General features: G+C 31.7%; 3 protein-coding genes across 6 annotated transcripts; 1 reads left to right on the plus strand and 2 right to left on the minus strand.

Annotated features, from left to right (window-relative positions):
* Nucleotides 1-219: 219 nt before the first annotated feature.
* Nucleotides 220-5,882, minus strand: LOC146534711 (uncharacterized). 4 transcript variants are annotated; one of them, XM_085192935.1, is made up of 7 exons: nt 5,742-5,882; nt 5,203-5,384; nt 4,757-4,876; nt 4,252-4,598; nt 3,795-3,920; nt 2,676-2,921; nt 220-2,325 (listed from the first exon to the last, which is right to left on the minus strand). In XM_085192935.1, the coding sequence occupies exons 2-7, from the start codon at nt 5,298-5,300 to the stop codon at nt 2,195-2,197; spliced, it is 1,068 nt and encodes a 355-aa protein (XP_085049061.1). In that variant the 5' UTR covers nt 5,301-5,384; nt 5,742-5,882; the 3' UTR covers nt 220-2,194. The 4 variants fall into 4 exon arrangements, with proteins under 4 accessions (XP_085049061.1, XP_085049060.1, XP_085049059.1 ...); XM_085192934.1 differs by lacking the exon at nt 5,742-5,882 and adding an exon at nt 5,470-5,618 and having other exon boundaries at nt 4,252-4,553; XM_085192933.1 differs by lacking the exon at nt 5,742-5,882 and adding an exon at nt 5,470-5,618.
* A 2,552-nt stretch (nt 5,883-8,434) lies between these two features.
* On the minus strand, nt 8,435-9,473 carry LOC146534712 (uncharacterized). Its single transcript, XM_085193345.1, has one exon. The coding sequence runs from the start codon at nt 9,471-9,473 to the stop codon at nt 8,463-8,465; it is 1,011 nt and encodes a 336-aa protein (XP_085049471.1). The 3' UTR covers nt 8,435-8,462.
* Nucleotides 9,474-11,192: 1,719 nt separating this feature from the next.
* Nucleotides 11,193-20,817, plus strand: LOC146534713 (ATP-binding cassette sub-family F member 1). Its single transcript, XM_085192932.1, has 17 exons — nt 11,193-11,556; nt 12,214-12,327; nt 12,406-12,507; nt 12,604-12,723; nt 13,119-13,223; nt 13,788-13,888; nt 14,148-14,328; nt 15,392-15,679; nt 15,775-15,851; nt 16,499-16,647; nt 17,232-17,315; nt 17,637-17,874; nt 18,269-18,449; nt 18,725-18,903; nt 19,445-19,678; nt 19,905-20,063; nt 20,448-20,817. Exons 1-17 carry the CDS (start codon nt 11,325-11,327, stop codon nt 20,547-20,549), a joined length of 2,646 nt encoding a protein of 881 aa, XP_085049058.1. The 5' UTR covers nt 11,193-11,324; the 3' UTR covers nt 20,550-20,817.
* Nucleotides 20,818-27,272: the final 6,455 nt, after the last annotated feature.

A 27,272-nucleotide genomic window follows, 5' to 3' on the forward strand; every position in this document is an offset into this window, starting at 1 on the left:
TTGAATTATAATTATTAAATCATCCAACCAAGCTTAACTACACTTGAATGAAAGAATTAAAAATATTTATAGATGTAAGTTTTACCACTTGGATGTAATTGAGAATATATAAAGTTCATTTTTGAATATACTAACTTAGAGGTGCAAACTTGAATTCTATCCTGATAGATACATGTGTATGTTTGAAAGGTGTTTCATTATTTTAATTAAAAACAAACATTTGTTTCTTCAAAATATAAATATATTTCAACAATGTAAATTATACTAAAATAATCACAATAAAAAAACATCACTTTACTAAATTGTTAATACATACATTTGTGACAAAAGTATAATTTACAAATATCTTAATTAATTGCTATCATGCTTTAATAAGCTACACTAGTTTCTAGAAATGTATAAAATTAAGCAACAATATTTTGAACTATATATTTGCTTATCCAATTAAACTTTAAAATTTAAGTCATATTTTCATAGTACACATGAGCCTATGCCAGGACAACCAGGACAATGAGGTTTCTACTTTGGGACCATATATAAATTACGTCACACGAATTGCATGATTTTTGACCACTCCTCCACTCTCGTCACAGTTGGACATCTTTTTGAGACTAGGAGAGTCTAGTGTGAAATTATATATTTTGCAATTTTACTCTTAGAAAGTATAAAAGTAAAACAGCAGTTCGGAGATTATTTTTGTTCATACATATTCTGTTTTAATGCAAATATTAAATTATTATTTATTAATTACATTATTTTGGACCTGGACCTTTGTTGAAAATAGGCATGTGTCAAGCTTGCAAATGTAGTCATACGCACAATATTCGATATGCGGAGTTCGGAGTCTCTTTGTGATCTATCTATATTGCCTGAGTGTAGTAAATGACACTTAGCACTGCAGTCTGTTGCTGGTGTCATGATCGTGCTCGCGGGGTAGTTGGGTGGCTGCAGGTACCCAAATCCTCCCTATCTCCGAGAATTCACAAAGTTCTTGTCATGCTATTATTTATGTTTGGCCACTTTTACCAGATTACAAATTAATTATGTTTTTTAAATCTAAGACTAATAATCTAAATTAGTATGTTATGTTGTAAAGTAGAAAAAGAAAGTGAAAAAATATACATTTCTTTTATTTCTGTTTTGAACTACTGGCATAGGAAATTAAAAACGCATTAATAGCAAATTTTTTAGAAAAAATATTAATTAAAAAAAAGAAATTTTATTACAACTATATTCGATAATAGTTCAAAAGAGCAATAAACACATTTGCGATTATTTACCTTTACCTAGGGACCATCGACTTCTTTAGTATGAGAACAAAAAGCGAAATACTTTTAAAAATACTTATTCTTGTCATAATAAAGAATGCGTTATCATTAAACTTGAATTAAAACTATTATTTTTGATGTTTTGAATAATAATAATTGTGAACTGCCTTTCGCTTTTCCTTTTGTGTCAGTTACACGTTAGGCTCACAATAGCAGAACTATCATGGGTAGGAAGGGGGGAGCCGGGTGGTCTGTGGCCACCCCATAAATTTTACTTACAACAAAATTTGCCCCAAAAATTTGAAAAACAAACAAAATTTACACGAACATATCTGTTCAAAGTTAGAGTCCAGGCTCCAAGAAAATATGTCTAGATACGCTAATGAGAACAATATTCTTAAAGAATATTTAATTAATACCATATTATATGAAAAATACTGCATTATTTAAGTAGTTCATCATTTTTATTATACATTTAACAATTATAAAAAAATAAAGTTAATATAGTAATAAATTAGGTAAGGTAATAAATTAATTAGAGTTTTTAAAAGAACCGTCTGCCATGTCATCTTGGTAAAAAATATTTGATCTAGGGTAGATAAATAAAGAATATACATAAAATAGAAACAGCGCGAACTAATAGCGCAAGTTGAAAAATAAAAAAGAATTTTCAATTGTGATATTTTGAACATTGATTTGCTACATTAAGTTTTTTGAAAACCTGTGTTTAGCTCACTGAAACATTTATAAAAGTAAGTTCATCTTAAAAAAATACCATTCTTAATAAATAAAATAATAAATAACATACTGCTGGATTTACAGTGGTTCATTCAAGTGGGTTTCAATTCAAATTTAGTTTAAATTTACTCATTTCATGTTATTTTATTAAGGTATCGATATGAATACTTTTAATACATTTAGCAATACTAGAACGCAGAAGTAACATCTATAACAACGTTGACAACTCTTGTTAAGAGTGGCCCAATCTTATCTTCTTCAATTGAGCTCCATTTCTTGGCTAAACATTTCTCTATGTAATCATGCGTGGACCTCGGATCTGTAAATGAGATATATTATATATCAAAACTAAAATTGATATTTCAAATACATTTAGCTGCTTAAACACCCGACATTTAAATTATTGTCTAGTAATTCGTCTGATTTTAAGCCCGACTATTGTAGGTTTGATTTTCAGTTGAGTGAACAAATCACTTTTATTTTCTTGTTCAGATAAAAAATAAATCGCGGCGTTCGCGTTCACGTTTCACCTCTCAACACGCTGTTTCTAAATTTGGGCAAAAACTACAAAACGGAATGTCTTAACACTAACACACTGGTTCTGGATACAACATATATAGCTAATGTAAAAATTAAATGATACTTAAAAAGTAATACCATTAAACTTACTTTGCTGAGTACAATTTGACAGATTCAAAGTGAAGAAAATGGCACTTTTCTTTACCAATGGATTATATTCATCACAATAATAATGAAAGGCCATAGCAAGATCAGAAGGAATATTATATAGATCTTTAACAAGCATTACTCCGGTCTTGTCTAAGCCTTCTCGGTACTCATTCATGAACTCATATGCCGAGTTCAATTTGAGATTTGCGGTATCTACAGCAACATGAACTTCTTTACTTTCATTTCCTAAAAATAAAAGTGTGATTTTAAATTATGTATTTATAAAGTTTTTTAATGCCATTTTCATGGTTATTAAAGTATATCAATTTGTTATTAAAAATCCAGAATATCAAAATGTGTTTTATCTAATTAATAAAAATACAAACACTAGTCAATACATTCTAAAAATATATATTTTCGAACTAATGGTTTCCAAGAGGCGCGGGTTCGAGTCCCATCCCAATTCGTTAAAATTTTTATACTTTTTAATCGACTCCCGTAAGGATGAGGTTATTTGACTGTATTTTTTTTACTTTTGAATAGATGAACTGAATTTAATGATTTTTTTAATTGAAAGCTGGTGCTTCCCGTGTGGTCTCATTTTAATTTGGTCCATTTCTGACAATGTTATCCATGAGAAAATAACGTAAGTCTTAAATTTGTATTAAGTATATTCGCGACAAATGGACGAACAATTGCGTGTCAAGTGGTAGAATAAATCCAGAAATTATTTGGATTTTTTCAGTTGACTTTGTTTTTATGTATGAGCAAATCACTTTACAAATCAAATGTTATTGAATAAACTTAAAAAAACTTAATAATTATTTTAGTGAATAAACACTTTGCATCTACCGCATGTGGACGTGCCACTCACAGCGTAACATCATCACAGTGGTGCAAAAAGCAACGCTAATAGATCCTGGGCCTGTTTCAGTAAAGCTTAAACTATTATTATTTGCCTCAGTCACTACGTACATTAAATTCAGTAATTTTTGTTGTTGCATGGTTTTATTACCATGCTTACTTGTTATTTTTTTACACATACACAATTTTTTTACATTTTAACATAATTTTGTACTTATTATGTCATTGTCAATTGAAAAAACTGTGAAAACTTACGTAAATATTTAGATGCAGTTGCTGCCAAGTCTTCCACAAAACTGTTGAATTTGACATGATTACTTTCACTATTATATGTAAAAATGAACGACCCAGCATCTTGATTTTCATATATTGTTGCAACCCCTGAAATTAGATACAGATATTAAAGTGTTACAGTGTTATAGATAAAATGTAAATTAACATAGAAAGTACCACAGACCCACCAAAACATTTAAATATAAATGAGCCATATAAACATAGTTTGGCGGTCCAAGTGCTCTAACCTTCCAAGAGGCATGAGTTCGAGTCCAGCTACATAAAAAAAAATATATACTTTCTAATAATATTTATGCTTAGTTAAGCTTATTGGTTCCTAATCTTAAATAAAACTAACTATGTATAATACCAAAACATAATAACATTATAGTTTTGGCTGAAAGAGATGTATTTATAACTAACTCTATAGGTAACTCACCAGTTCTTACTTGCAATATAGAAGTATATTTAATTTTATACTTTTCTTCTAAATCTTTTACATCATGGTAGAATTTTGACTTATCATAAATTTTATTAACATCAGCTGTTGACACTGCATATGGGTAATAATTATAAGTTAAGGTTGCAAAAATTATAACTAAAAAAGCCATTATAACTTGAATATAATATGATTTATTTATTTGAGTTTTCATTGGTTCACTTCTGTGTGATGTATTGAAAGAGTGTGTTGATGCATTCCTATTATGTTCTTCATTTGAAGCACTAGTATATAATTCCTCACTGAAATGTGAAAATGATGGTGGGGAAGATTTTGAAAGTATATTTCTGAAAGGACATTACCAACTCATTATAATTTCAATTTTCTTTTTAATGATCATACACTTTAGATGATGTTTGCCAGCTATGAGTTTTGCCAGCTAATGATATAAGCTTGAAATGAGATGGCAATATGTCCATTATTTATTTATTTACAAAATACTTACTCATCATCTGATTCATCATCACTGTATTCATAATTTATTCCTGTACTATCTACAGAATTTCTTCTACATATGATGTTGTTTTTGCGAATTTGTAAAGGACTGGTTGGGCGAGCCATTTTGCTGTAATATAAATTATTCATTAATTATTCATGCTGTAAGGAAGGACAGGAAAGACAGGCTTGGAACACAAAAATATATTCTAAGCAAAAATCAAAAATAACTATAAAAGTGAACATCATTGTGTATATTTATGTAACTTTTATGTATTCAATTCTTTTGCTATCATTTATTAAATATTTTATAGTGTTATATTTTCTTAAATTAAGAAATCATTGAAAAATCAGACCTACCTTCAAAATTAATATGTGATACCATACTAATGTTAAAATTTGTATTATAATAATGTTAAATACTAGAGAGTAATGAACTCTAAACTTATTAATTACCTCATAACATTATCAACTTCATCAACACCATGTTCCTGTGCAGAAGGCGCTACAATTTGTTGTTTTCTTTTATGTCCATTGATACCATACTTCCCCATTGTAGAAGCGTATTGGCTAATATATGTCCTGCTATGACTGTGGATGCTTCTTCTTGCTGATGGTATTATTTTATCCCCCCTGTTCTATAATATAATTATATATTTATTTACTATTATAGTTGTTAGACCATAGAATAAGAGTACAAAAAAAAACAATATAAACATTTACCTCTTCTTGTATATCCATTTAAATTGGCAAAGTACAGCTATAACAGACTTAAATAATATTTCAACTTTGAATTGGCAATTATATGAGATAAGTTCTTTTTACATATTGAATAGCAAATTAGCAATAGCAAGCAAGGTTGAATAGTTAACTGTCATCTGTCAGTGTTAAAATGTCACATTAATAATGTAATTTTTTAGGTGAAGGCTGTACTTACACAGGATCTCTTTTTTTACATGTATTCTATAATTGTGTATATTTATCTTTTTTATTACCGGTCAATTTCCTCCGTGTGTTTTCCATACAACGTGACATTGGCGAAATGAATTGTGCTCAACTGGCACGCTCGAAACGCCATATATCGAGAAATCAATCAATAATGTATCTCAGGGAAACACAGGTCACAGACAGCATTGTTATAAACACAGAACACATTTATAAAGAAGCGGTACATATTTAGCCATAGAGGCGCGATTATAGACGCATAGATTATAAAAATAGATGTTGTAGTTAACACCAATATTTGGCGTGTTTTTTTTTTAATGGAAAAAGGACAAGGCAAACGAGCGATCTGGTCACCTAATGGTGATCACCACTGCCCACGACCCCGTGCAACACCAGAGGAGCTACAAGTGCGTTGCTGGCTGTTAAAACCCGTGCTTATAAACCATCAACGTGATGTAGGAAACGAATACATTTTTCGAATCATAGTGGTGTGTTATCTCGCCAGTACCGAATGCCACACTTACAAAGCTTTTCAGTGTTTAGTGGTGAACATTAGTGACATGAATTAATCGTCAGAATATTCCGATTCTCGACTATTAGTTTGTAATTATATCCTGACGAATTCAAACGACTTAACGAGACATTGGGGAATCTTCGGGAGTCCCAGTGGCTTCAAGCATGAGTGTAGAAATAGAGGGGCCGGGTGGTCAGGCCAGTGGATTTTTGATATTTATATAAAACTAGCGACCCTATTGCGGCTTCGCCCGCTTTCACTACTGGATTATTCAAATAATGTATGTTTGCAAATCACTTAAGATAATGTGAAAATTAATTAAACCCTAATGCAACCCGCATTTTCGTAGTTTCAATAAGGATTTTCCAATTGTTTTACACAGCAAGGATTTTTTAGTAGGTACCGTAATTTTATATCTGTGATACTAATCTTTTCAAGTACTTATTAAATATATTTAAATTACTATTTTTATATAGTTAAATGACATTAAATAATACATTCAACTCGAATTTTCCAATACGTGCAAACGCATCTAAATCTTCGTTGTTATAAAGGCAGGCGCGTTTTTTTTTTTCGAGCTTGTGGTTAATGCTGAAGAGGGTATTCTGTCCCTGATGAAAAGCAAGCACTACGTGGCTGCCTGTGACGAAAATTAAATAGAATGCATCGGCCGGGAATTGAACCCGGGCTGCCCGCGTGGCAGGCGAGCATTCTACCACTGAACCACCGATGCGTGTAAGGCAGGCGGGCGCGGCGGAGGCGTCGCGAGGCGCGTTTCGCAGCAAGGATTATTTGATATTGTAACAACTTCTAAAGTATTTATTAAAATGAAAAACAGAAAAGACAGTTTTGATCTACATTAAATGGCTAACGTAACTAATATACTTATTTATATGCTGAGAGTAAGGGATAAGTGAAACTTGACTCGATACAGTTGATGTGTGAACGGCGTGATGTGTCAATAATTAAATGCGTTTTTCTCTAAAACTATTCGCAATTTCGAAATAGTTTAAAAAGCTAATTTTATCTTCGTTTAACGTAGAAATTTAATAAAGTATTTTAAAGGATAAGGATTAATACCATTATGGAGAAATATCCCTCACAATAAAAAATATATTGAAATTACTATTTTTAGACAGAAATATGATCACTACACGTTATTCTTAAAAGATACGAATATGCTCTCGCGGACTTTTTTGTAGATCTTATTAAGAGGAACAATACTCCAGTACATTTTTTTCATGTAGTATTTACCATTAAAGCAGCGCATGCGCCAAAGTGTCTCAACGGGTAGGACTTTATACATATTTATCGTATTTATGTTAATTTACATAAGAATGTACAAATAATAAACTATATATAAACCTTCCCTGAGTAATACTCGACCTAATGGTGAAATCCGCATCCAAATCCGTTGGGTGGTTTAGAAGAAGAAGAGTTAGAAAGTTCAGACAGACACAAAAAGCGACTTTGTTTTATAAGATATAGGATAGGATATCGTTCTGTACTATATTAGGGTGGAAGCGTCAGCGCTTCTTTTACGGAAACAGCATATAGGGTAAAATATTTCAAACCCATTCCTAAAAAAAACATCAAGATACCTCAACAGTTTAGACGTAGTATTTTTTTTCATTTCACGATGTTTATCCATACCTATATTTCGTGTAACGTAGTTACGCATAGAAACCAATAACGTAAACATTTACTACTACAAAAATACTACTAAAGGTTAAACAACTTTGAACTTTATCGCCAATATCTACGACTCGATTTCGGAATACGGTGTAATAAGGTGTGTGCGACGATGTCCCTTTGATAGGTTTACGTGTGCGTGCGTCGTCCTTAAGAAATGGCGTTTTATTTTAACAACTTTTTTTTTATTATTTATTTTGTTCAAAAAAAACCCTTTTCATTTTTGGGAAAATAAATAATAATTGTATTAGGCTTTATAGAGTTGTTAAAACTGTGGTTTCATTTAAAGAGGTGCTGACAAAAACACTCTGTATAGTAATAATGTAGTAAGAGGACTTGTTCGTAAAGAAGTCGTAAGAATGGGGATTCTGAACTATAGGCGGGCGGATTGTTCCCGCATGGTCCCAGCCCCCACCGTCCCGCACGTCCCGTTTTTCTTCCAAAATATTGAATAACTACCAATTCTACCATGCTATTTCTAATAATATATTCGAGCTGGTGGTTTTTTTGTTGGATATTAATAAAAATATAAGAAAATACCCACATCATTTAATTTTAATACGCATTACAAGAAATGCTTACAAAAACACAGTGGCATCAAAATGTAAACATGAAATCTATAGTTTGAAGTTCCTGCACTTGTCATAACATGTGCAGTAGCCTTACGAAGGACTGGTTTTTTTGGAAAAGCTTCTAACGAATCATTTCCTTGCTCCAAATTGTTTATCATTTTATCATCAAGCCAACGTTTAAATATGTAAGTTGGTGTAGCAGTTATCATTTGCTTATTAAGTGCATATGTAGAAGTCATTTCTAATGTACATTCATTTTGACCGCCAACAATAATGCCAATTAATTCATTATTAAAAATCACAGGCCCTCCCTTGTCTTTGAAACAAGTAGGAACTTTTGTATCAATACAATCAAGATATGCACTAATCGTGTCTTCCATCATGAATCTTGCTTCTAGTCCGACATATTGAAGGTCTTTTTTTAGGCCAACTTCAGCGTTCAGACCAAAACCAAGAGCTTGTACATCATTAAGTTTGGTTACGCTAGTATAATTACTTAGATTGATTTTGGAAGCAAGCGTATTGTTAAATTTTTCTGTATAAAGGATAGCTATATTTTTCATTGAATTTGTTGATGTAGCTGTTGGGAATTTATCACTCTTAGTAATATGTAAGGAATTTTCATGGCTTTTGTCATTAGTGGTGTTTATAAGTACATGGCTAGCAGTGTCTGCACACTGCGCAGTTGTTAGTATCAGACCGTTACCTATTATTGAACCGGCACATAGATATTCGTTACTGGAAGACATTATGGCTACGACAAAAGGAAACTGATTGTGGTTTGCTTTTTTAATTTCGTGCATTTGATTATTTTTTCGCCTCGTACATGTTGTCGCATTACTAGATTCCACATCACTAATTTCTAAGGTTTCTTCTTTAGCGTCGTCATTACCATCGTCTTCTCTAACATCGTCATTTTTAATCACACTTTCACAAGCACAGAAATTAAATAGCAATAAAATACTTAGATAGAAAATCAAAGAGCTAAAATTATTTATCATCATTTTGGTAAAAATATATGATAGAATATTCAAGTTCTTTTATTTGTTGCTTGTTCTTTATTATAATAATTTTAAATAGTAGTAGGCCAGGATTTTCTGCATTTTTAAAAATAGTTGATATATGATGAGAATGAGATTTATATGCGATTAATTTTATCGGACGGTATTTTGATTCAAGATGTTTATTTTTTCTGTTGTAATTATATTTATTAAAATATTGTAAATAAATATAATTAAAATTGAAAAAAAAAACAAACTCGAGATATTACCGTCCAAAATATTATCTCAAGTTAAATGTACAAATACATAATACTGTACTTATATATTACAATAATGAGTCTTATTCAGGATATGGTAAGTCACTTTCTGAAATAGGAGAATGTTATTTGTCAAGATTTTGGTCCATAAAGCATTACGCAAACTTACTATGCAACTAACAAGTTTTATAGCTATTTGTTAGATTATCAAAGACTCAGTACTTAAAAAACAAGAAAATCTAATATGTCGTTAACATTTATGATAAGCTCTCCAAGAGCCCGACTATAAGTGTCTTATTTGGGTATATGTTTTGGCTTGAGAGAGCTCGCTAGAGATTATCGTTGATCTGGACTAGTGTAGATTTTGATCACAGGTAAGTAATACAGATCTAAGGGGCAAGCGGCAATGCACCATATTACAATAATTGGTTTATTTTAATAGAAGCCGAGTAATAAAAAATAAACATTTATACTGGTGGCAAATGAGTTAAAATATAAGAAATATACTTCTTAATAAATATATTATTTCTTTGTTTTGTTGAAGAAGATCAGCCTGTCAATGAACGGTAGCTGATGTATATCCCCGACCAGCGTGAAAGTTTTGGCCACTGTGAGTTTGGCTGCCATTACGATCGCTCCAAAATGATTCATCAAGGCCTCGTCCACTAACAGTCTATTTGGCCTAACTTTGTCACTACTTTGTCACGAGGATTGAGGCGATCGTTCGCACTTTGATCGTTCGATCTTGGATTCCTTTTCGCAACTGAAAGTGATTTTACTTCTGAGGTCCTCCGCTGCCTTAGTAGTTGTAGTTGCGATCAGGTCACTAACGGGATTAAAGTGGTTTACAATCCAGGTTGATTTACCTCAGCCAGGAACTCCGTTGGCCCGTTATATTTTAGGTCCCTTCCATTCGCTAATGGGGTTGATCGAGCTGCTGGATGTGTGTAACGTTTTGGCCATGGTAAGGATCTTGTGCTCCAGCGAGACTTCTGTGCACCAGGGTTGGGTCATCAAAAGTTATTCTATGGGCGTGCTGTTTTTCTTCATGTTCTAAATTGCAATTACAGATTTTCACCGATTGTACATACCAAAAGTTACCGATAAATAAATATATTTATTTGATTACTTGTCCTAGCAAATTTTCGATTGTTTATAGTACCTATGTACCTTTAAATTAATAATCGAAAATACTTCTAAAAATATGTGTTTTTTCTAATATTTTATAACATAAATTTTACTATTAGAATAATAAAAAAATTAAGTTTGAAATTATAATATTGTATATCAAAACAATATGGTAGGTATGGTATGATACCGTTTTAATATTCATATTCAATTAATTTTATTTATTAGTTCACTTGCTTTCAGTGTTTACTGTTCTATTCTTCGCCTCGGGGGTTTTTTATTTATTTTTATTTATAGGTCATTTGAACATGCCATTTCTTAAATGTCAAGTGTCAACTTTAACTGTCATTGGATATTTTATATTTTACTTCGTACTCCTAGTAGTCGTGTCGTTTTCTTAATATTTTCCATCTGTTATTACGATCAAGCATACTAGTACACTTGGAATCATATAAATATAAGCAACAGGATGGCGAAGAAAAGGGGAAGTAAAAAAAATCAAGACTTTGATGACGACGTCGAGGAGAAAAAGAGTATTGATGAAACTTCCGATATAACCTCTAAAAACAAAGGAAAAGGGAAAAAGAAAGGCAAAGTTAATATAGACACAAGCGACGTCGAAGATGGAGATTCTGCGAAGAAAGGCTATATCTCTGATGATGAACTTGATGTAAAACCAGTCAAAAGGTCACAAAAAAAAGGTATTACATACAAACCTATTAGGTGTAGGTATATTTTTAATATATTAATGTGTATTTTACTTATTTTCTTAATATACGTAAGTGTGTTAAAATATGGATATCTTATATTTATGAGTAATTATTGGTACATATTATAATCGGTACTTTTATATCTTTTACTTTCTACTATTAATTACTCATGGGTAAAAAATTTTACAAAAATATTATAGTGTGTAATAATATACATATATCTCATTATTTCATATAATTTATTATTCTTATGCAATTTGTCAGTTTCTCACTTTATCATATTTAGTAGGATAGACAGACAATATTTTAAATAGACACACTTTTTTTGCTCTGCTTCCTAATTGGTTTGGTTTGTTGGTTTTTTTTTTGATTGGTTGTCATTGGTTTTTGTGGTGGAGTGGTGGAACTCAACCCTGCAATTATGCAACTTCTATTTACTTACTTTTTTAGAAAACATGAAATTTGAACTGCATCCATAGAATTTTAACCTAAACTATTTTTAATTTACATTCCCTCTACATTTATCAAAACATACATCAGAGCACTTGGAAAATAACATTCACAATTTCAACTATTGGTAAAATAACCATATAAAAGTATAAAAATAAATAAAAATGGAAAACTTATTTTGATTTTATTATTTGTTAGCTAAGAAAAAAGGTGGTGATATATCTGATGATGAGCATGATGACAATAAGTCCATTGTCAGTAATGCTACAAGTACACAGTCTAAAACTCCAAAACAAAATAAAAAAAAGAAAGGTAAGTAATTTTTAAGGAAGTAACATTTATTATCACTTGATATATTGTATGTAATGTGTATTTGTTTTAATATTATAGGAAAAGGAAAAAAAGATGATGATTGGTCTGAAGAAAATAGTGATACTGAATTAAAAGAAATTTCTGATGAAGAAATTGCAAAACCAGTTAGTAAAAAAAAAGGTAGTGTATAGTTAAATGTCTTAGATATCTTTTTAATTTTTTATTTTTCTCTTAGTTTATTTAAAATAAATGCTAATTGGCAATTAATTGTTTCAGCTAAAAATAAAAAAAAATCTGCAGTAGCTGATTCATCTGATGATGAGGATGACTCTAAGTCAGTAGTTAGTAATGTATCAAGTAATGCTGCACAGCCTGTAAAAACTAAAAGTAAAAAAGGTATTCTTTTGTGTTTTTATTAGTAAACTATATTTGTGTGTTTAAAAAAATCAAAGTATCAAATAGGTATAATAAAATGATTAACAAATTAACAGTAGAACCATTACGGCACCACATTTTTGAGTTTGCTCCCCATTTGCAGAGATGAATTATTCTCATTTCCTTACTGTGACACAAGACAAAGTGCTGTATTGAGTTTAGTCATTCATCTAAAAATTGATGCAGTATCTTGAAAATAGATTAGAAAGCGATAAACAGAGTGACTTCCTCTACCTATCTTGTTTTACGTAGGCCATATCCCACAAGAAAAATAATATATAAAGTAATTAACAAAACAATCACTAATTAAACTATTTGAACCACCTGTATATCATCATATGTACTTTAATATTCAGGTAAAGGAAAAAAAGAAGAGTGGCCTGATGAGGAAAGTGATAAAGAGTTAAAGATTGATTCTGAAGAAGATGAGGATGTTTTAAAACCAGTGGTGAAAAGTAAAGGTAATTTTAAATATTTTTTTTAGCCTTGCACTATATCCTGAAGGGTGCTTTATGTTAAAGAGAAACTAGTATTATCTTTATGCTGTATCCTGCACATAGAACGATAGGCACATAGAAGGACAGGCAAAGGAAACCTGGCAACCTAGTGTACTTACTAAGATACTCTTATTTCCCACTTTCTGCCGAGTTCTGGAGGCATTGTGTACAGGGTAACAGAACTCTATGCCGCGGCTTGCCTCATCAACCATTCCCACAAAGGGCAGTTGAACCCTCAACTTGTTGTGCTTATGCACCTGCGCCATAATCTAACATCGTAAGTTTAGAAACTCCATTCTCCACTTTGAGCCCAATTTTTGGGATATTGCCCGTTAAGTGGCAGTACTCAATGCTGCTTTATGTCATGTCATCAGAGTAAGAAAATGAAAATAGTACTTTTCCCCAAGTAAGAATTGAACTCAGAACTATTGTGGTCATAGTCTGATGCTGTGCAATTAGGGTATGTAAACTTAAATCATTCAAGAGGTGTGTATATAGGCTTTCCTAATACTGTGGCATAACTTCCAGTTAAACATAGAAAGAAAAACAATATAGATGACATAGAAGAGGAATTAAAGAAATTTGAAATCAAAGAAGAGGAACCAGAACCAGAGCCAGAAGATGTAAAAGTATGCCATTTTTTTAAATTTTCATGCTGTATCACGCATACAGTATGCCACACTTTATAATGTTTGGTCTGGTAACCAAGAGGATGAAAATATGTTAATATCCCGAGTGGGATTTCCTTTGCATTAATAGTCAGATGCTGTTCTGCTGCATAGCAATGGCCTTATTCATTTTTATTATTATTAGCTTTGGTATCATTACACAAAATGGTTTTATGGGTGTTGTCTCTTATTTTAAGACGAATTAATAAACTTATTTTAGCAACCTGAAAAATCTAGTGAAAAAGCAGAACCTGAAAAGAAAATGAGTCACAAAGAGAAGAAGAAACTGAAGAAACAACAGGAATATGAAAAACAGGTGGAACTGCTAACAAAGAAAGGTGGACAAGGTCACAGTGAATTAGATGCTAATTTTACAGTCAGTCAAGCGCAAAAATCTGCTGGTAATTATTTGACATTAAATATGATACAAAAAAACGCGAAAATTTTATAAAAAGTTTACTATATTGTCTTAGTATTGTAATTATAATAATACTAGCGGACGCGCGCAGCTTCGCTTGCGTATTTAAGGGTGAATTCTAAAAATCCATGAAACATGTGTTCAATGAAATATTTTTAAGAGTCGAAATTTCAAATTTTATAAAAATCGGTGGCGATTTAAAGATTTTTCCATACAAACTTTCAACCCCTTATTTGCACCCTTAGGGGGTGAATTCTAGAAAACCATGAAACATATGTTCAATAAATTACTTTTAAGAGTCTAAATATCAAATTTTATAAAAATCTGTGGCGATTTAAGAATTTTCCCATACAAACTTTCAACCCCTTATTTGCACCCTTAGGGAGAGAATTCTAGAAAACGATGAAACACGTATTCAATTAAATACTGTCAAAAATCTAAATTTCAAATTTTATAAAAATCGGTGGCGATTTAATTTTTTTTCCATACAAACTTTGAACCCCTATTTCACCCCTTTAGGGTAAAATTTTTCAAAATCCCTTCTTAGTGGATGTTCAGATTACGAAAGTAAACTTTTGTCCAAATTTCACGTTTCTACCATTAGCGGTTACGGCTGTGCGTGCGTCTTACCTCAGTCAGTGAGGACAAGTCCTTTTACATATATAGATTATAATTGTAATGACTATTCCATTTACTTTTAACAACAATTAATTTTTAAGGATGTTTTTCACTGTTTTTTTATTTAATATATTTTTTGTAGTATACTATCTACCTTCCAAGCCAGCGTTAGCTTTCTGTAGGACTTACAAGTTTATTGTTATTAAAAAAATTTAGGTTATTAAAAAAAAATACTTAATTGAATAAAGTATATTTTCATTTACATTTTTCAATAATAATAATGAATAATGTTTAATTTTTCTATTTTAACCAAATAATTTGTCTTCAACCATTTTTATTAAATAATATATGAAAATCTAAATATTAATAAATTAGATTAGATATAATAAATTTTGATTAAAATTTTTAACACTAATTAAAATTTTAAGGTCAGATGGCAGCATTAGAAAATGCAGTGGACATAAAAGTTGAGAATTTCTCAATAAGTGCCAAAGGGAAGGACTTATTCGTGAATGCAACATTATTAGTAGCGAATGGCCGTAGATACGGTTTAGTAGGGCCAAATGGTCATGGAAAAACAACGTTATTAAGACATTTGGCTCAAAGGGCCTTCCCTTTACCCCCTCATATTGATATATTGTTGTGCGAACAAGAGGTAACGGCTAGCGACATGAGTGCTGTGGACACATTGCTGGAATCAGATGTTAAAAGGACTGGTATGTTTTATGTTATTAGTATTTATTAATATTTTTAGAAAATGTATAAACATATTTTTAAAAGTAACATATTTTTTCTTTATCTCTCATTTCAGAGCTTCTCAATGAGTGTAAAGAATTAGAACTGGAAATTGAAAAGGGTGATCTTAAAAAGCAAGAGAGATTGAATGAGGTGAGTAAAGATAAAAATATGTATGCAAAAATACCTTTTAGTCCTTTTTTATTATTAAAATAATAAAATGTAATTTGGTTTTATTAAAACTAATTTATGGCTAAATATCAAAATATATTTCAATTTATAAATATATACTATTAAGCTGTTAATTACTACTGCCTTCTCGATTCGGTGGGACAACATCTAATGAAAATTTTAATGTTAAGCTGTCGGTTTGGTTTACTCAATCCAAGAAATGATGAAATGTAAACTATTTTCTTTTCTCCGCTCTGGAAAACAAATTACGACGTAACATTGAGTTTCAAGTAATAATTTAATAGGTAAACACAGAGTTAAAGTATTAAATTTATTTATTTATTTGTTATCTAATTAATTTTACTCACATTTAAGTAACTTCATAATAACAATTCATATAATAAATAAATAATTCATATTCTAAAATAAATATTTCAGCTTCACACTGTATCGCTCACACGGTAGAGGGAACCTAGTGTAACGCTCCATTTCCACCCGAATTTTTCGAGTATTAAGTGGCGAAACTCAACGCCGGGTTTTTGCCTTGCCAGAGCGAAGAAATGGACATATTAATAAATAATAATAAATTTTTGAATAATGTACATTTTAATACTAACATTATTTCACAGGTGTATACGGAGTTAAAAGCGATAGGCGCTGATTCAGCGGAGCCTCGCGCGCGGCGTATCCTCGCCGGTTTGGGCTTCAGCAAGGAGATGCAGGACCGCGCCACTAAGAACTTCTCTGGAGGATGGCGTATGAGAGTCTCCTTAGCTAGGTATTGCCTTATTTTTTTGCGTGTAGAGTGGCAGAACTCAATACCGCGCTTGCCTCGTTGTCTCGGTACACTAATTAGGAATTGAACCCGCCCGCTGTGTTTATAGTTGCGGAGTTTGAGGTGTTTTTTGATATAAAATTATATTTATTATCCACTTAACTTTCATATAAATTCAATAAAACAATAATAACTTAGTTTTTTTAGCGCTATATCTCGCACACAGCACGACGGGCAGAGGGAACCTAATTTTAAGACATTCCATTCCCCATTTTTTCTTATTCAACCATAACTTAGTTATTCGTTAGTTGGTTCCCAGGGTCCCTCTGCCGACCCTGCCAGGTGCGAAATACTAAATTGAAACCATTAAGTAATTATAAAGAAATACACTGTGTATACTATAATTTCTTTAGCTTAATGCTGTGTTCAGGGTTAGAGCTTAGGCTTGCTTAGAGATTAAGCCAGCAAATGCGCGACGCGTGTTTTTAAGCGGGGCGGCAACGCCGCAGTACCTTTATGAGTGCCGATTACAAGCCCTGGCTGTATCACATAAAATTTATGCTAACAATAATTTTGTTTTATTACAGAGCTCTATATATAGAACCCACACTCTTACTACTTGATGAACCTACAAATCATTTAGATCTTAATGCCGTTATTTGGTTGGACAAGTAAGTATATGTCTGATTTTTAAAATTTTTTGTCACCATTTTTCCATTATATTTATGTATGTATATGTTATATTAGATTTAAAAATGTATTATTTCTATTAAGACTAACATTTTGTTAAGCATAATATGTCAGAGAATCAATATTAACTAGGCTTTATGTTATGTTTAAGAACGTTTTTTCTTGACTATTCACGCGGCTTTTAAGGGATACTATTTTAAATTTTGATACATACAATATTAATACAAAACAATAATATATATATAACAATTTTGCATTTTTTAAAAAAATATTTATAATTTAATTGTGTGCTATTTTTGCAGCTATTTACAGGGATGGAAGAAGACCTTGCTTGTAGTATCTCACGACCAGTCGTTCTTAGACAATGTGTGCAACGAAATTATACACTTAGACCAACAAAAGTTACTTTACTACAAGGGCAATTATTCTATGTTCAAGAAAATGTACGCGCAGAAACGAAAGGAAATGATAAAGGAGTTTGAGAAACAAGAGAAACGGATAAAGGAAATGAAGGCACATGGACAATCTAAGAAGGCGGCCGTAAGTAAATTTCCATAGTTATTAAGAATTGTGTTCTCATTTTCTAGAATATATTTATAGGTTTGTATGTTTGAAGCTTTAATAATAGTAAATCATAAAATAAAATAAAATTTTATATTTTTTATAGTTATTGCTTTAATAAAAAATATTTAATTAGTAGGCTTTTGACATTTTTTTTTATAAATTCATATCTTCAATACGCATATTCATATTATTATCACTGTTCTAATTAAGAAGTTCTTAAGTTGTATAAATTAAAAGCTCAAAAATATATAATTTTTACAATATATTGGTACATTCGTTATTCTATTACTTTAGAGACTCTTAAAAACCTTATAATATATACATAATACAATACAATATAAATAACTTGACATAATATAACAATTAATAGGAGAAAAAACAAAAAGAAGTTCTCACACGCAAGCAAGAGAAGAACCGCAGCAAGTCCCAGCGCGAGGAAGCGGAGGACGGCGCGGCGCCCGTCACGCTGCTGCAGCGCCCCAAGGAGTACCTCGTCAAGTTCTCGTTCCCCGACCCGCCACCGCTGCAGCCGCCTATATTGGGATTGCACAGTGAGTGACCGCCCTGAAGTTAGCTGAATTTTAAGATTTTTGTTATTTTTGATTATGTTCTACCCAAGTTAACAATGCGCAATAATATACTCAGACGTCTGAAATATTTCAGCTCTTTTCTAATAGATTTTTTACTTTATACTTTTTTTGTGTTCTAGCACAAAAATTTATATTTTTTAGCTTCTCGCTTTATCCCGCACATAGCAGAGTAGGGAAGAGGGAAGTAATAGTGTTCCCAACATTATATTTAATATTTGTTTTTATATTATTCTTAGACGTGGACTTCAACTTCCCCACTCAGAAGCCTTTGTTCAAGCAAGTGGACTTTGGTATCGATCTCAATTCCCGTATCGCCATTGTGGGTCCAAATGGTGTTGGCAAATCTACTTTCCTTAAACTTTTAGTGGGTGAACTGAGCCCCATTGAAGGAGAACTGATCAGGAATCATAGACTGGTGAGAAAATGTTAAAATTATTATATTAGTGTATGTAAAAAGAAGGCCATCCATTGTTTTTAGGTCATCGTGACGCAGCGGTACGGGATCTAACTGCAAACGCGACTGTGTGGGTTCGATTCCTATTCAGGGTAATGGCTTATTCTCGTTTCATATTTTTATTTATGTATATGCAATGATGATAGAGTGGATTTCCAATTTTATCACATGGATATGTAAAGTTTTATTATTCATTGTCTCAGAGTTAATTTGCCTAGTCTTAGATTCCTTTCCGGCCTTTAACTAATTAAACCCTAACATTAAACAGGCGTGGTGCAGGGGCACAAGTGTGTGGCTATAAATGTGACAGGTTGTTGGTTTCATTCCTACGCGAGGAAACGAAATATTTAATATTTCCATTATATTTTAAGAGCGCAGCGTTAAGTTCCGCCACTCAAGGGAAGATGGGGAACGATGTGTCTTAAAACTAGGTTGCTTCTATCTGCCTGTTGTGTACGGGATACAGAGAAAAAAATGTTTATTCACTTAAATTATTTCTCAGAGGATCGGTCGCTTCGACCAGCACTCCGGAGAGCATCTAACAGCTGAAGAATCTCCAGTAGAGTATTTGCAAAGACTTTTTGGGCTACAATATGAGAAGGCTAGGAAAGCCCTAGGAACATTTGGACTGGCAAGTCACGCCCATACTATAAAGATGAAGGATTTGAGTGGAGGACAGAAGGCAAGAGTTGCATTGGCTGAACTCACTTTGATGGCACCCGATGTTGTTATTTTGGTTAGTAAGATTTATTCGGTTATTTTTTTAGGAATAAGTGTTGTATATTGCAAGGACAAAAGACTTTTGTAGATATACTGTTACTGTGAAGTGTAAAATACCTATATAAAATTTTAAATGTTTTTAAGCAATTCAAAATCTGTGGAAACATTTTACCATTTAACATTTATTGTGTTTGACCGACAATATATCCATAAATAATTAATTCTAATAATTCCAAAACCAGGACGAACCTACGAACAACCTCGACATAGAAAGTATAGATGCGCTCGCGGAGGCCATCAACCAGTACAAGGGCGGCGTGGTCATAGTGTCCCACGACGAGCGCCTCATACGCGAGACTGACTGCGCGCTGTACGTTATCGAGGATCAGACTATTAATGAGGTGGTTTATTGTTTCTTTTTAATATCCTTTTATGATTTTTTTTTTTCATATAGCCAGGTACACATAGGGTTAGATATTTGGTACGCTACCTGTCGCCTATATTTTTGGGACATTGCGTGTGGTATTGTGAAACTCAACGTATCGTTTTGTATACAAACGCGTGAAAATGAAGATAATTTAAACGTTATCATTCCCCGATTGGATTGGGCATTGACTTCACGCTGTATCCCGCACTTTTCAGGTTAGGTAGAGGGAACCTGGGAACCTAAAACTAAGACAAAAAATTTATACGTTTTTTAAAAACTACCTATTATATATTTGATGTATGTACACAATGAAATGTTATTATATTTTTTTATTAACAAATATAATTACTATTCGCAGGTCGACGGAGACTTCGACGACTACCGTAAGGAGTTGTTGGAGAGTCTCGGCGAGACGATCAACTCACCGTCTATCATCGCAAACGCTGCTGTACTACAGTGAAATTAATGAAATTCCATATAATATAGCCCGACAACAACTTTATGAAGTAGCGAAGGTCCATCACAACACTAAAGTACAGTAGAAACGCGATCTTAAGTGTCATTTCCTGCGCCAGGAAATATATGATACGAAATTATGTACCAAGTTCCACTTAATTTTTGTCGGGCTATACTCCTCGATATACGAATAGTTCCGGCAGATTCTAATTGTGTCTATGAATTGGATGATATTGTATTTTTTTTAATAAAATATAAAATTTTGTACATTTATTTGTATGTATGTCTAATTAGGTTAATATTCAGTTGTGTGCTTACATCAGAGAACAAATAATATTATGTTATACATGTTTTTAAAGCGGTACACCGTCTGAATGATTGTGGGTTCGATTCCCGCGCGGAGGAATGAACTATTCTCATTTTCTCTCTCTGGTAACAAGGCAGCGCAGCGTTGTGTTCCGATACTCAACGTCTCGAATATTGAACTGTGCGTGTACGACGGTATTAAAATTTTAATACATTATAATTTATAGTGAAACCTATATACTTTGACTATTATTCTCTTACAGTATTATTTATACTAGATTCTCAGAAAGGCAAATTGCAAATTTTTTTGCTGATCACATTTATGAAATACACGTTTATACATTTTACGAACCTAACATTATTTAATAATTTATCTGATCTGTCGGACTTTTCGTCCATCATTTTTATGTATGAAAAAAATATATACATTATTATATTACCGATTTGAGTTTTTTTATGAAAAAATATTTTATTATTATAATAGATTTTTTTATCAATAGCACTGCACAATTGCTTATATATGATGCGAAAAATGTTTATTTAACTTATTTTTGCACTGATATTTGCTATGTAATTAAATAGATCCCTTCTTTTATAATTATTATAAGAATATAATTCAATCTATTTGTTCATTATTGCACTTTTTAAGGTATTTCTTAATAGTCCCAATGTTACACACAAGTGCCTATTAGAAATATCACAAATCATATAATGCTTTGGTCGTTTTAATAATAATTAAAGAAACTTAAATAATATGTATTATTAAAAAAGTATATAAAAATATTTTTAACATTTTATTAATAATTAATTAAACAATCCCATTAGAGAACTCGAAATATTTATGTATATTTGTAAAAAGAAGACCTGAAACGGATATCTGTTAAGCTGGATATAGAATATAGTTTGTTTAATATTTTTCACACCAATTTTTCGATGTGTGTACATGGAAGATATTTGAGAAAAACTATTGGGGACATTTATCAACGTAATACAACTTATAACAATACTTTTAATAAAATTTCTCCACCTGTCGGTTTGTCTGTGCGTTTGTGTACGTAAATCTCAGAAACGGCTCAACCAATTTAAATGCAGTTTTCACTATTGTATTTTGACAAACATCTCTAAAGAAATAGTAAAGTTTGTTTAAACCGATTTATAAACAAAAAGTTGTCTCATGTTAGATCAAAGGAATTCAGCTATGAAAATAAATAAGTATGTGGTTCTAGCAGGCGAAGCCGCGAGCGGGTCACTAGTATGCTATGTATTTGGACAATATTATATAATTCATAGTTATAAAAACTCTCTAAGAAGTTTTTCTATCATGAAATATATGTAACTGAAAAAGAATGTATTGAAGAATCCTGCTACTAATGCATTTTTTCAAACATCTATTCGTAATCCGAAAGTCTAACTTCAGGGCTGCCACAACTCGTAGAGCGTACTGTAATTATCTGTTTTTATTTTTTACAAATACAATTGCTTAATTTAGATTTATTTATGTTCAGCCAGATACTGTTCTTAAGTGAATGAAATGTAAAAAATAAAAACTAGCTACCGGGTATCCGTTTCATCTAATACTAATTCATAAAATTTTGTATATTAGAAATTTTTTTCAAATATATTTAGCATGTCATAGTTTCCATTACTTAAGCTACGGCACATGTTTTATAGTGTTAGTCCACGATGGTTTAAATATAATTATTATAACATTATAATATTTTCTTACCAATTTTAACAATATGTCATATTGAAGACAGTAGATGAAACTTAAATATTTTTTTAAAATTTAAGTAAAAGGTAAGATGCGGTCTTAAGTTCTATTCTGATAGATTTTACGTTTGACGTTCTCCATGCTTATTTTTCTGTATAAAAAAACATTAAAAAACAAAATAAATTTGTGTTTACGTACGATTAATTAATTATTGATATAAAAGTTTTTTTTTAAATTTAAAATATGAATAATATTTAATAATGTGTCGTAGTTTAATTTTAGAACAAATTTTAAAATTATTTATTTAAATAAATTTTGTTACAAAATAGTCCATTTTTTATTACCACCATTTATTTTACAACCCATGTTGTTATTAAATATATGTTATTTATTTATTTATACTTAAAAGTAACATAACAGTAAATTCTGCAATACATACAGGCAAAGAGGTCTAAAGATGAATTTTACTTTGTTATTTACGTTTAGGATACAGCGTGAAATTAAAAAATATATAAATCACTCCACTGCCAACTTTCCTCCGAATTTTGGAGGTATTGCGTGTTGAGTGGCGGAACTCAACGCCGCATTTTGCCTCAACATCAGAACGAAGAAATGAAAATATAAAGTTAAATAAATATTTCATTTCCTCGAGTGGGGATCGAACCCACAACCGTCGCGTCGGCGTCATTTCAACATAAACATTATTCTTAAAATAGAAAATATTCTTATAAAATATTCAATTTATTATACTAAAATCTATTTTAAAAGATAGCGAATAATGAATGTAGAATGATTTTAAAATAACTGCAGTTCCAACGTTTTAACGAGTCTATCTCACGGACATTCTTTCAAAGTTTTTCCTCAATTTGTCCGCAGCCTTTCGCCCCTCCATTACAAACTTCTCAGCTTCATTAGAGGATTTAAAACGCAAATTTCCTTTTCGATTGTAACTTTTTTCCACTTTTGAAAGGAAGCTTCTTTAAGACGCGAAAGAAAATTAGTATCCTCTCCTTTGAAAGTGGAAACGTTTTTTTAACAGGTTCGTTAGAATTAAATTTTACACAATATGCCAGAATAATTACGTTTCGTTCTATTTTTATGCAAATTTTTTAAAAATCTTTGAGATGAAGTTAAAAAAACGTTTTATTTTGTTTTATTAAGTAAAATATTTTCATGTAGGTAAATTTGTTTTGTTCTTAGGTATTATGAGTATATTAACAATAGTTTGTTATAAGCTTGTAAATGTCTTAAGCGATGATATTTTTTTAAATTATAATAAATTTTTGGCTAATAAAATTTCTGGGGTGGGCACGGAACACCCAGTCCATATAAGTAGGTAACAACTATCGATGAAATCATATTATACAATACACATTTTTTACTTATTTATTATTATTATGTTTATTTATTTATTTATAACAAAGTACATTAAAATGAATTATTCTTGGCGGTCTTAAGCCCGATATTTCTATGGAGTTAGTATATCTATATATATAAAAGGACTTGTCCTCACTGACTGAGGTAAGACGCACGCACAGCCGAAACCGCTGTGCGTAGAAACTTGAAATTTGGACAAATGTTTGCTTTTGTAATCTGGACATCCACTAAGAAAGGATTTTGAAAAATTTTAACCCTAAAGGGGTGAAATAAGGGTTGAAAGTTTGTATGGAAAAATCTTTAAATCGCCACCGATTTTTATAAAATTTGAAATTTAGACTCTTAAAAATATTTCATTGTTCTAACACATGTTTCATGGGTTATTAGAATTCACCCGTAAATTATAATATAAAATAGCGCCAAAAATAAACATAATAATGACGATTATACCAAAAGACGTATCTAATGAAATCAAATAACATTTCCCAATCAGATTTTCTATGCAACATACGACGCCTAAATATATTACTTCGAATTATCCGTTAACAAGCCAACAATAAGAGGTATGCCTGTCACCCCGAGAGCCTATTACCTCTGGAGCACTTCCCCGCCCCATCTTACGTTATTCTAACTTCACATACAACCTTGTCACAGTCACCCCACCATCAGAAATTGAAGGGAAACAAGGAAATGTTTACTGCGACAGAGTTCCACGTTTCGGCGATACCATCATTTCATACAAAGTGTATACAATAGAAGCGATTAGTCTCCCCCGAGATGATTTTATTTGTGCAGTTATTAGGTACGTCGGTGAAGAGATATTTAAATTTCATTAGGTTTGTTTTACACTTAATTTGTGAGGGGAGTGTGGCATTGGAGGGGTGGGGCCCCTTATTACTTTGAGCTTTCAACTTATTTCGTATTTCCCTCCATGTATTGTATTGTATTGTATTGTATTGGTGATTTAAATTCGAATAGATAAGTATCAAACAACCGCGCCGTGATGGTGCTAAATACCTAATCTATTTGATCATCTCGAAATTGATATAGAAGTGGGCTTTTGAAACGTTAGCTGTTACTGTAATGTTAAAATAATGTATGCTGTTAATATCTATTTAGATTACAATATCTGTAAAATCGACACTTCTATTTGTTCCTATGTTATTAAGTATTTCAAAATCTGCCTTTTGAATTGGTTGAGAATATTTATGAAGAACTATTCTTTACTTGTTTTTCATATCATTCAATTAAGTATAGGATAAAATTAATTTATATTGCTAAAAAACTATAGCACAAGATTAGGAAATTGAAAATTTGAGAAATGATAAAAAAAGAAACTACTTAATTATGTTTTAATTAAAGTGTAGTGTTTTAGTTCAATAGAAGAAACAATATAAATCACGGCCTTAGGTGCTCAATTTAAAAAAAAAAACTTTTAAAAATGTCAAATTTATTTAGATATTTTACAACGTCTTTCAGACCCGTCTTACAGATCGCAAAATTAGGAAGAAGAAAAATAGTCACTTTCAAAGACAACCAAAGACAAAAACACAATCCACGTAAACATCCCCGCACTCCGTACTTATAAGTAGAGTTGGAAGAGATTTCTTTTAGAATTAAGCCCACCATTGTTAACGAATATCTCAATTTTGTTTTTTTTTATATGTTATTTTTTAAAGTGCAATAAAGTATATCTATCTATATATATAAAATCGAAAGGTCACTCACTCATCACGAAATCTCAGAAACTACATGTGCTAGGAATCTGAAATTTTGCATAGGAGTTACTTATAGGACGTAGGTGCTCGCTAAGATAGGAATTTGCAATATTTGATTTCTAAGGGGTTGTTTTTGGGATCGAAAGTTTGTATGAAACTTCGTTACTACAAATGCTAGAAGTCTCAAATTTTGCGTCACTAGGACGTAGTCATGGAGACAGAAATTAATAATAACATAGTTTACGCGGGTGTAACCGCGAGCGGGCCGCTAGTATATATATAAAATCGAAAGATCACTCATCACGAAATCTCAGAAACTACATGTGCTAGGAATCTCAAATTTTGCATAGGAGTTATTTATAGAACGTAGATGCTCGCTAAGACAGGATTTTGCAATATTCGACTTCTAAGGGGGTGTTTTTGGGGTCGAAAGTTTGTATGAAACTTCGTTACTACAAATGCTAGGAGTCTCAAATTTTGCATAGACGTCACTAGGACGTAGTCATGGAGACAGAAACTAATAATAACACAGTTCACGCGGGTGAAACCGCGAGCCGGCCGCTAGTATATATATATATAAGTAGATGAATTCATTTACTTTTTCTCCGTAAATGACGTTCATTGTAATTTGCTCGCTAGCGCAGTTGTAAGTGGGCGCGTTTCGCAGACGCAGACTCCATTAGCGGTGTTCGCCGGACTGTCACAATCATTTTTCTTTACCGCCGCCACAAATTCTCGGCCGCGCTTCAGTGACTCTATACATCGTTGGTACGTTTTGATCGTTTGGTTTTTGGTATATTATTATAATAGTTTTAAAATGTACATCGTTTGTCATTAATTTCAATTGAGAAATTGTAATCTTTCTCCATTTTTAGGGTTCCGTACTCCAATAGGTACAAGCGGAAGCTTTATAGGATCACTTTGTTGTCTGTCAAGATCGTTTATCTCGAGATCGCGTGGAAGTAACAAGTTGCAATTAATATTAAATATTCAGGTCTATGGTCCTTCAAAGCACAGAAAAAGCAAGCTAGAAGCTTGTCAACGTAATCAAAAGATACGAGCTTATATATACGGGACATCCAGAGTTATGAAATTTGACACGAAGTGAGAACTTACAGCATAAATAAAGTAAAATATTCCAAAAAAATTAAATTTATAGAATAAAATAATTACAAACTTATAAATTTTTATAATTTGTTCTTCCCATCGTCCTCCAATTCCAAATCCTCATAACCACATGGATCCCTAATTTTTATTTTGTTCATAATTTTTTATATCGTAATTTTTTGTTTTGACAAAATTTTAAACGAAACGACTAAACATAACCACTAACTATTATTTAATCTGCAATAATTTCGATATATTTTCTACACATTGTATATAAATTTTCCTCTAGTACCAAGAGTATTCCAGCAACTGGCCCCAGTACAGAGGTTGATATCGACTTTTATTAGTCTGGAGGGGTTGGTCATTACCGAGATAAAGCCGCTGCCACCTGATAAAGTGCGTTTTGTTGCTCGCTTACTTATTTCTCTATAGTCTATACTTCTTCTCTATTGTCTAGACCAGGGATGGCGAACCTTTTTTGACGTACGTGCCACAAAGTCACAAAAAA

This window comes from Heliconius melpomene, chromosome 11 (genome assembly GCF_056956725.1).
Source record: "Heliconius melpomene rosina isolate 202511_hmr_F chromosome 11, ASM5695672v1, whole genome shotgun sequence".
In the NCBI taxonomy this organism is placed as follows: Eukaryota; Metazoa; Arthropoda; class Insecta; order Lepidoptera; family Nymphalidae; genus Heliconius; species Heliconius melpomene.

What these genes read in the sequence shown, in the direction of transcription:
- LOC146534711 (XM_085192933.1), bottom strand. An exon ending in GATGATGAATCAGATGATGA is followed by an intron (nt 4,599 to 4,756) that starts GTAAGTATTTTG and finishes ATGTCCTTTCAG; the next exon opens with AAATATACTTTCAAAATCTT. An exon ending in GTCAAATTGTACTCAGCAAA is followed by an intron (nt 2,326 to 2,675) that starts GTAAGTTTAATG and finishes TCTCATTTACAG; the next exon opens with ATCCGAGGTCCACGCATGAT.
- LOC146534712 (XM_085193345.1), bottom strand. Translation starts at nt 9,473, where the DNA reads ATGATGATAAATAATTTTAGCTCTTTGATTTTCTATCTAAGTATTTTA.
- LOC146534713 (XM_085192932.1), top strand. Translation starts at nt 11,325, where the DNA reads ATGGCGAAGAAAAGGGGAAGTAAAAAAAATCAAGACTTTGATGACGAC. An exon ending in ATCAGATGTTAAAAGGACTG is followed by an intron (nt 15,680 to 15,774) that starts GTATGTTTTATG and finishes CTCTCATTTCAG; the next exon opens with AGCTTCTCAATGAGTGTAAA. An exon ending in GACAATCTAAGAAGGCGGCC is followed by an intron (nt 17,875 to 18,268) that starts GTAAGTAAATTT and finishes AACAATTAATAG; the next exon opens with GAGAAAAAACAAAAAGAAGT.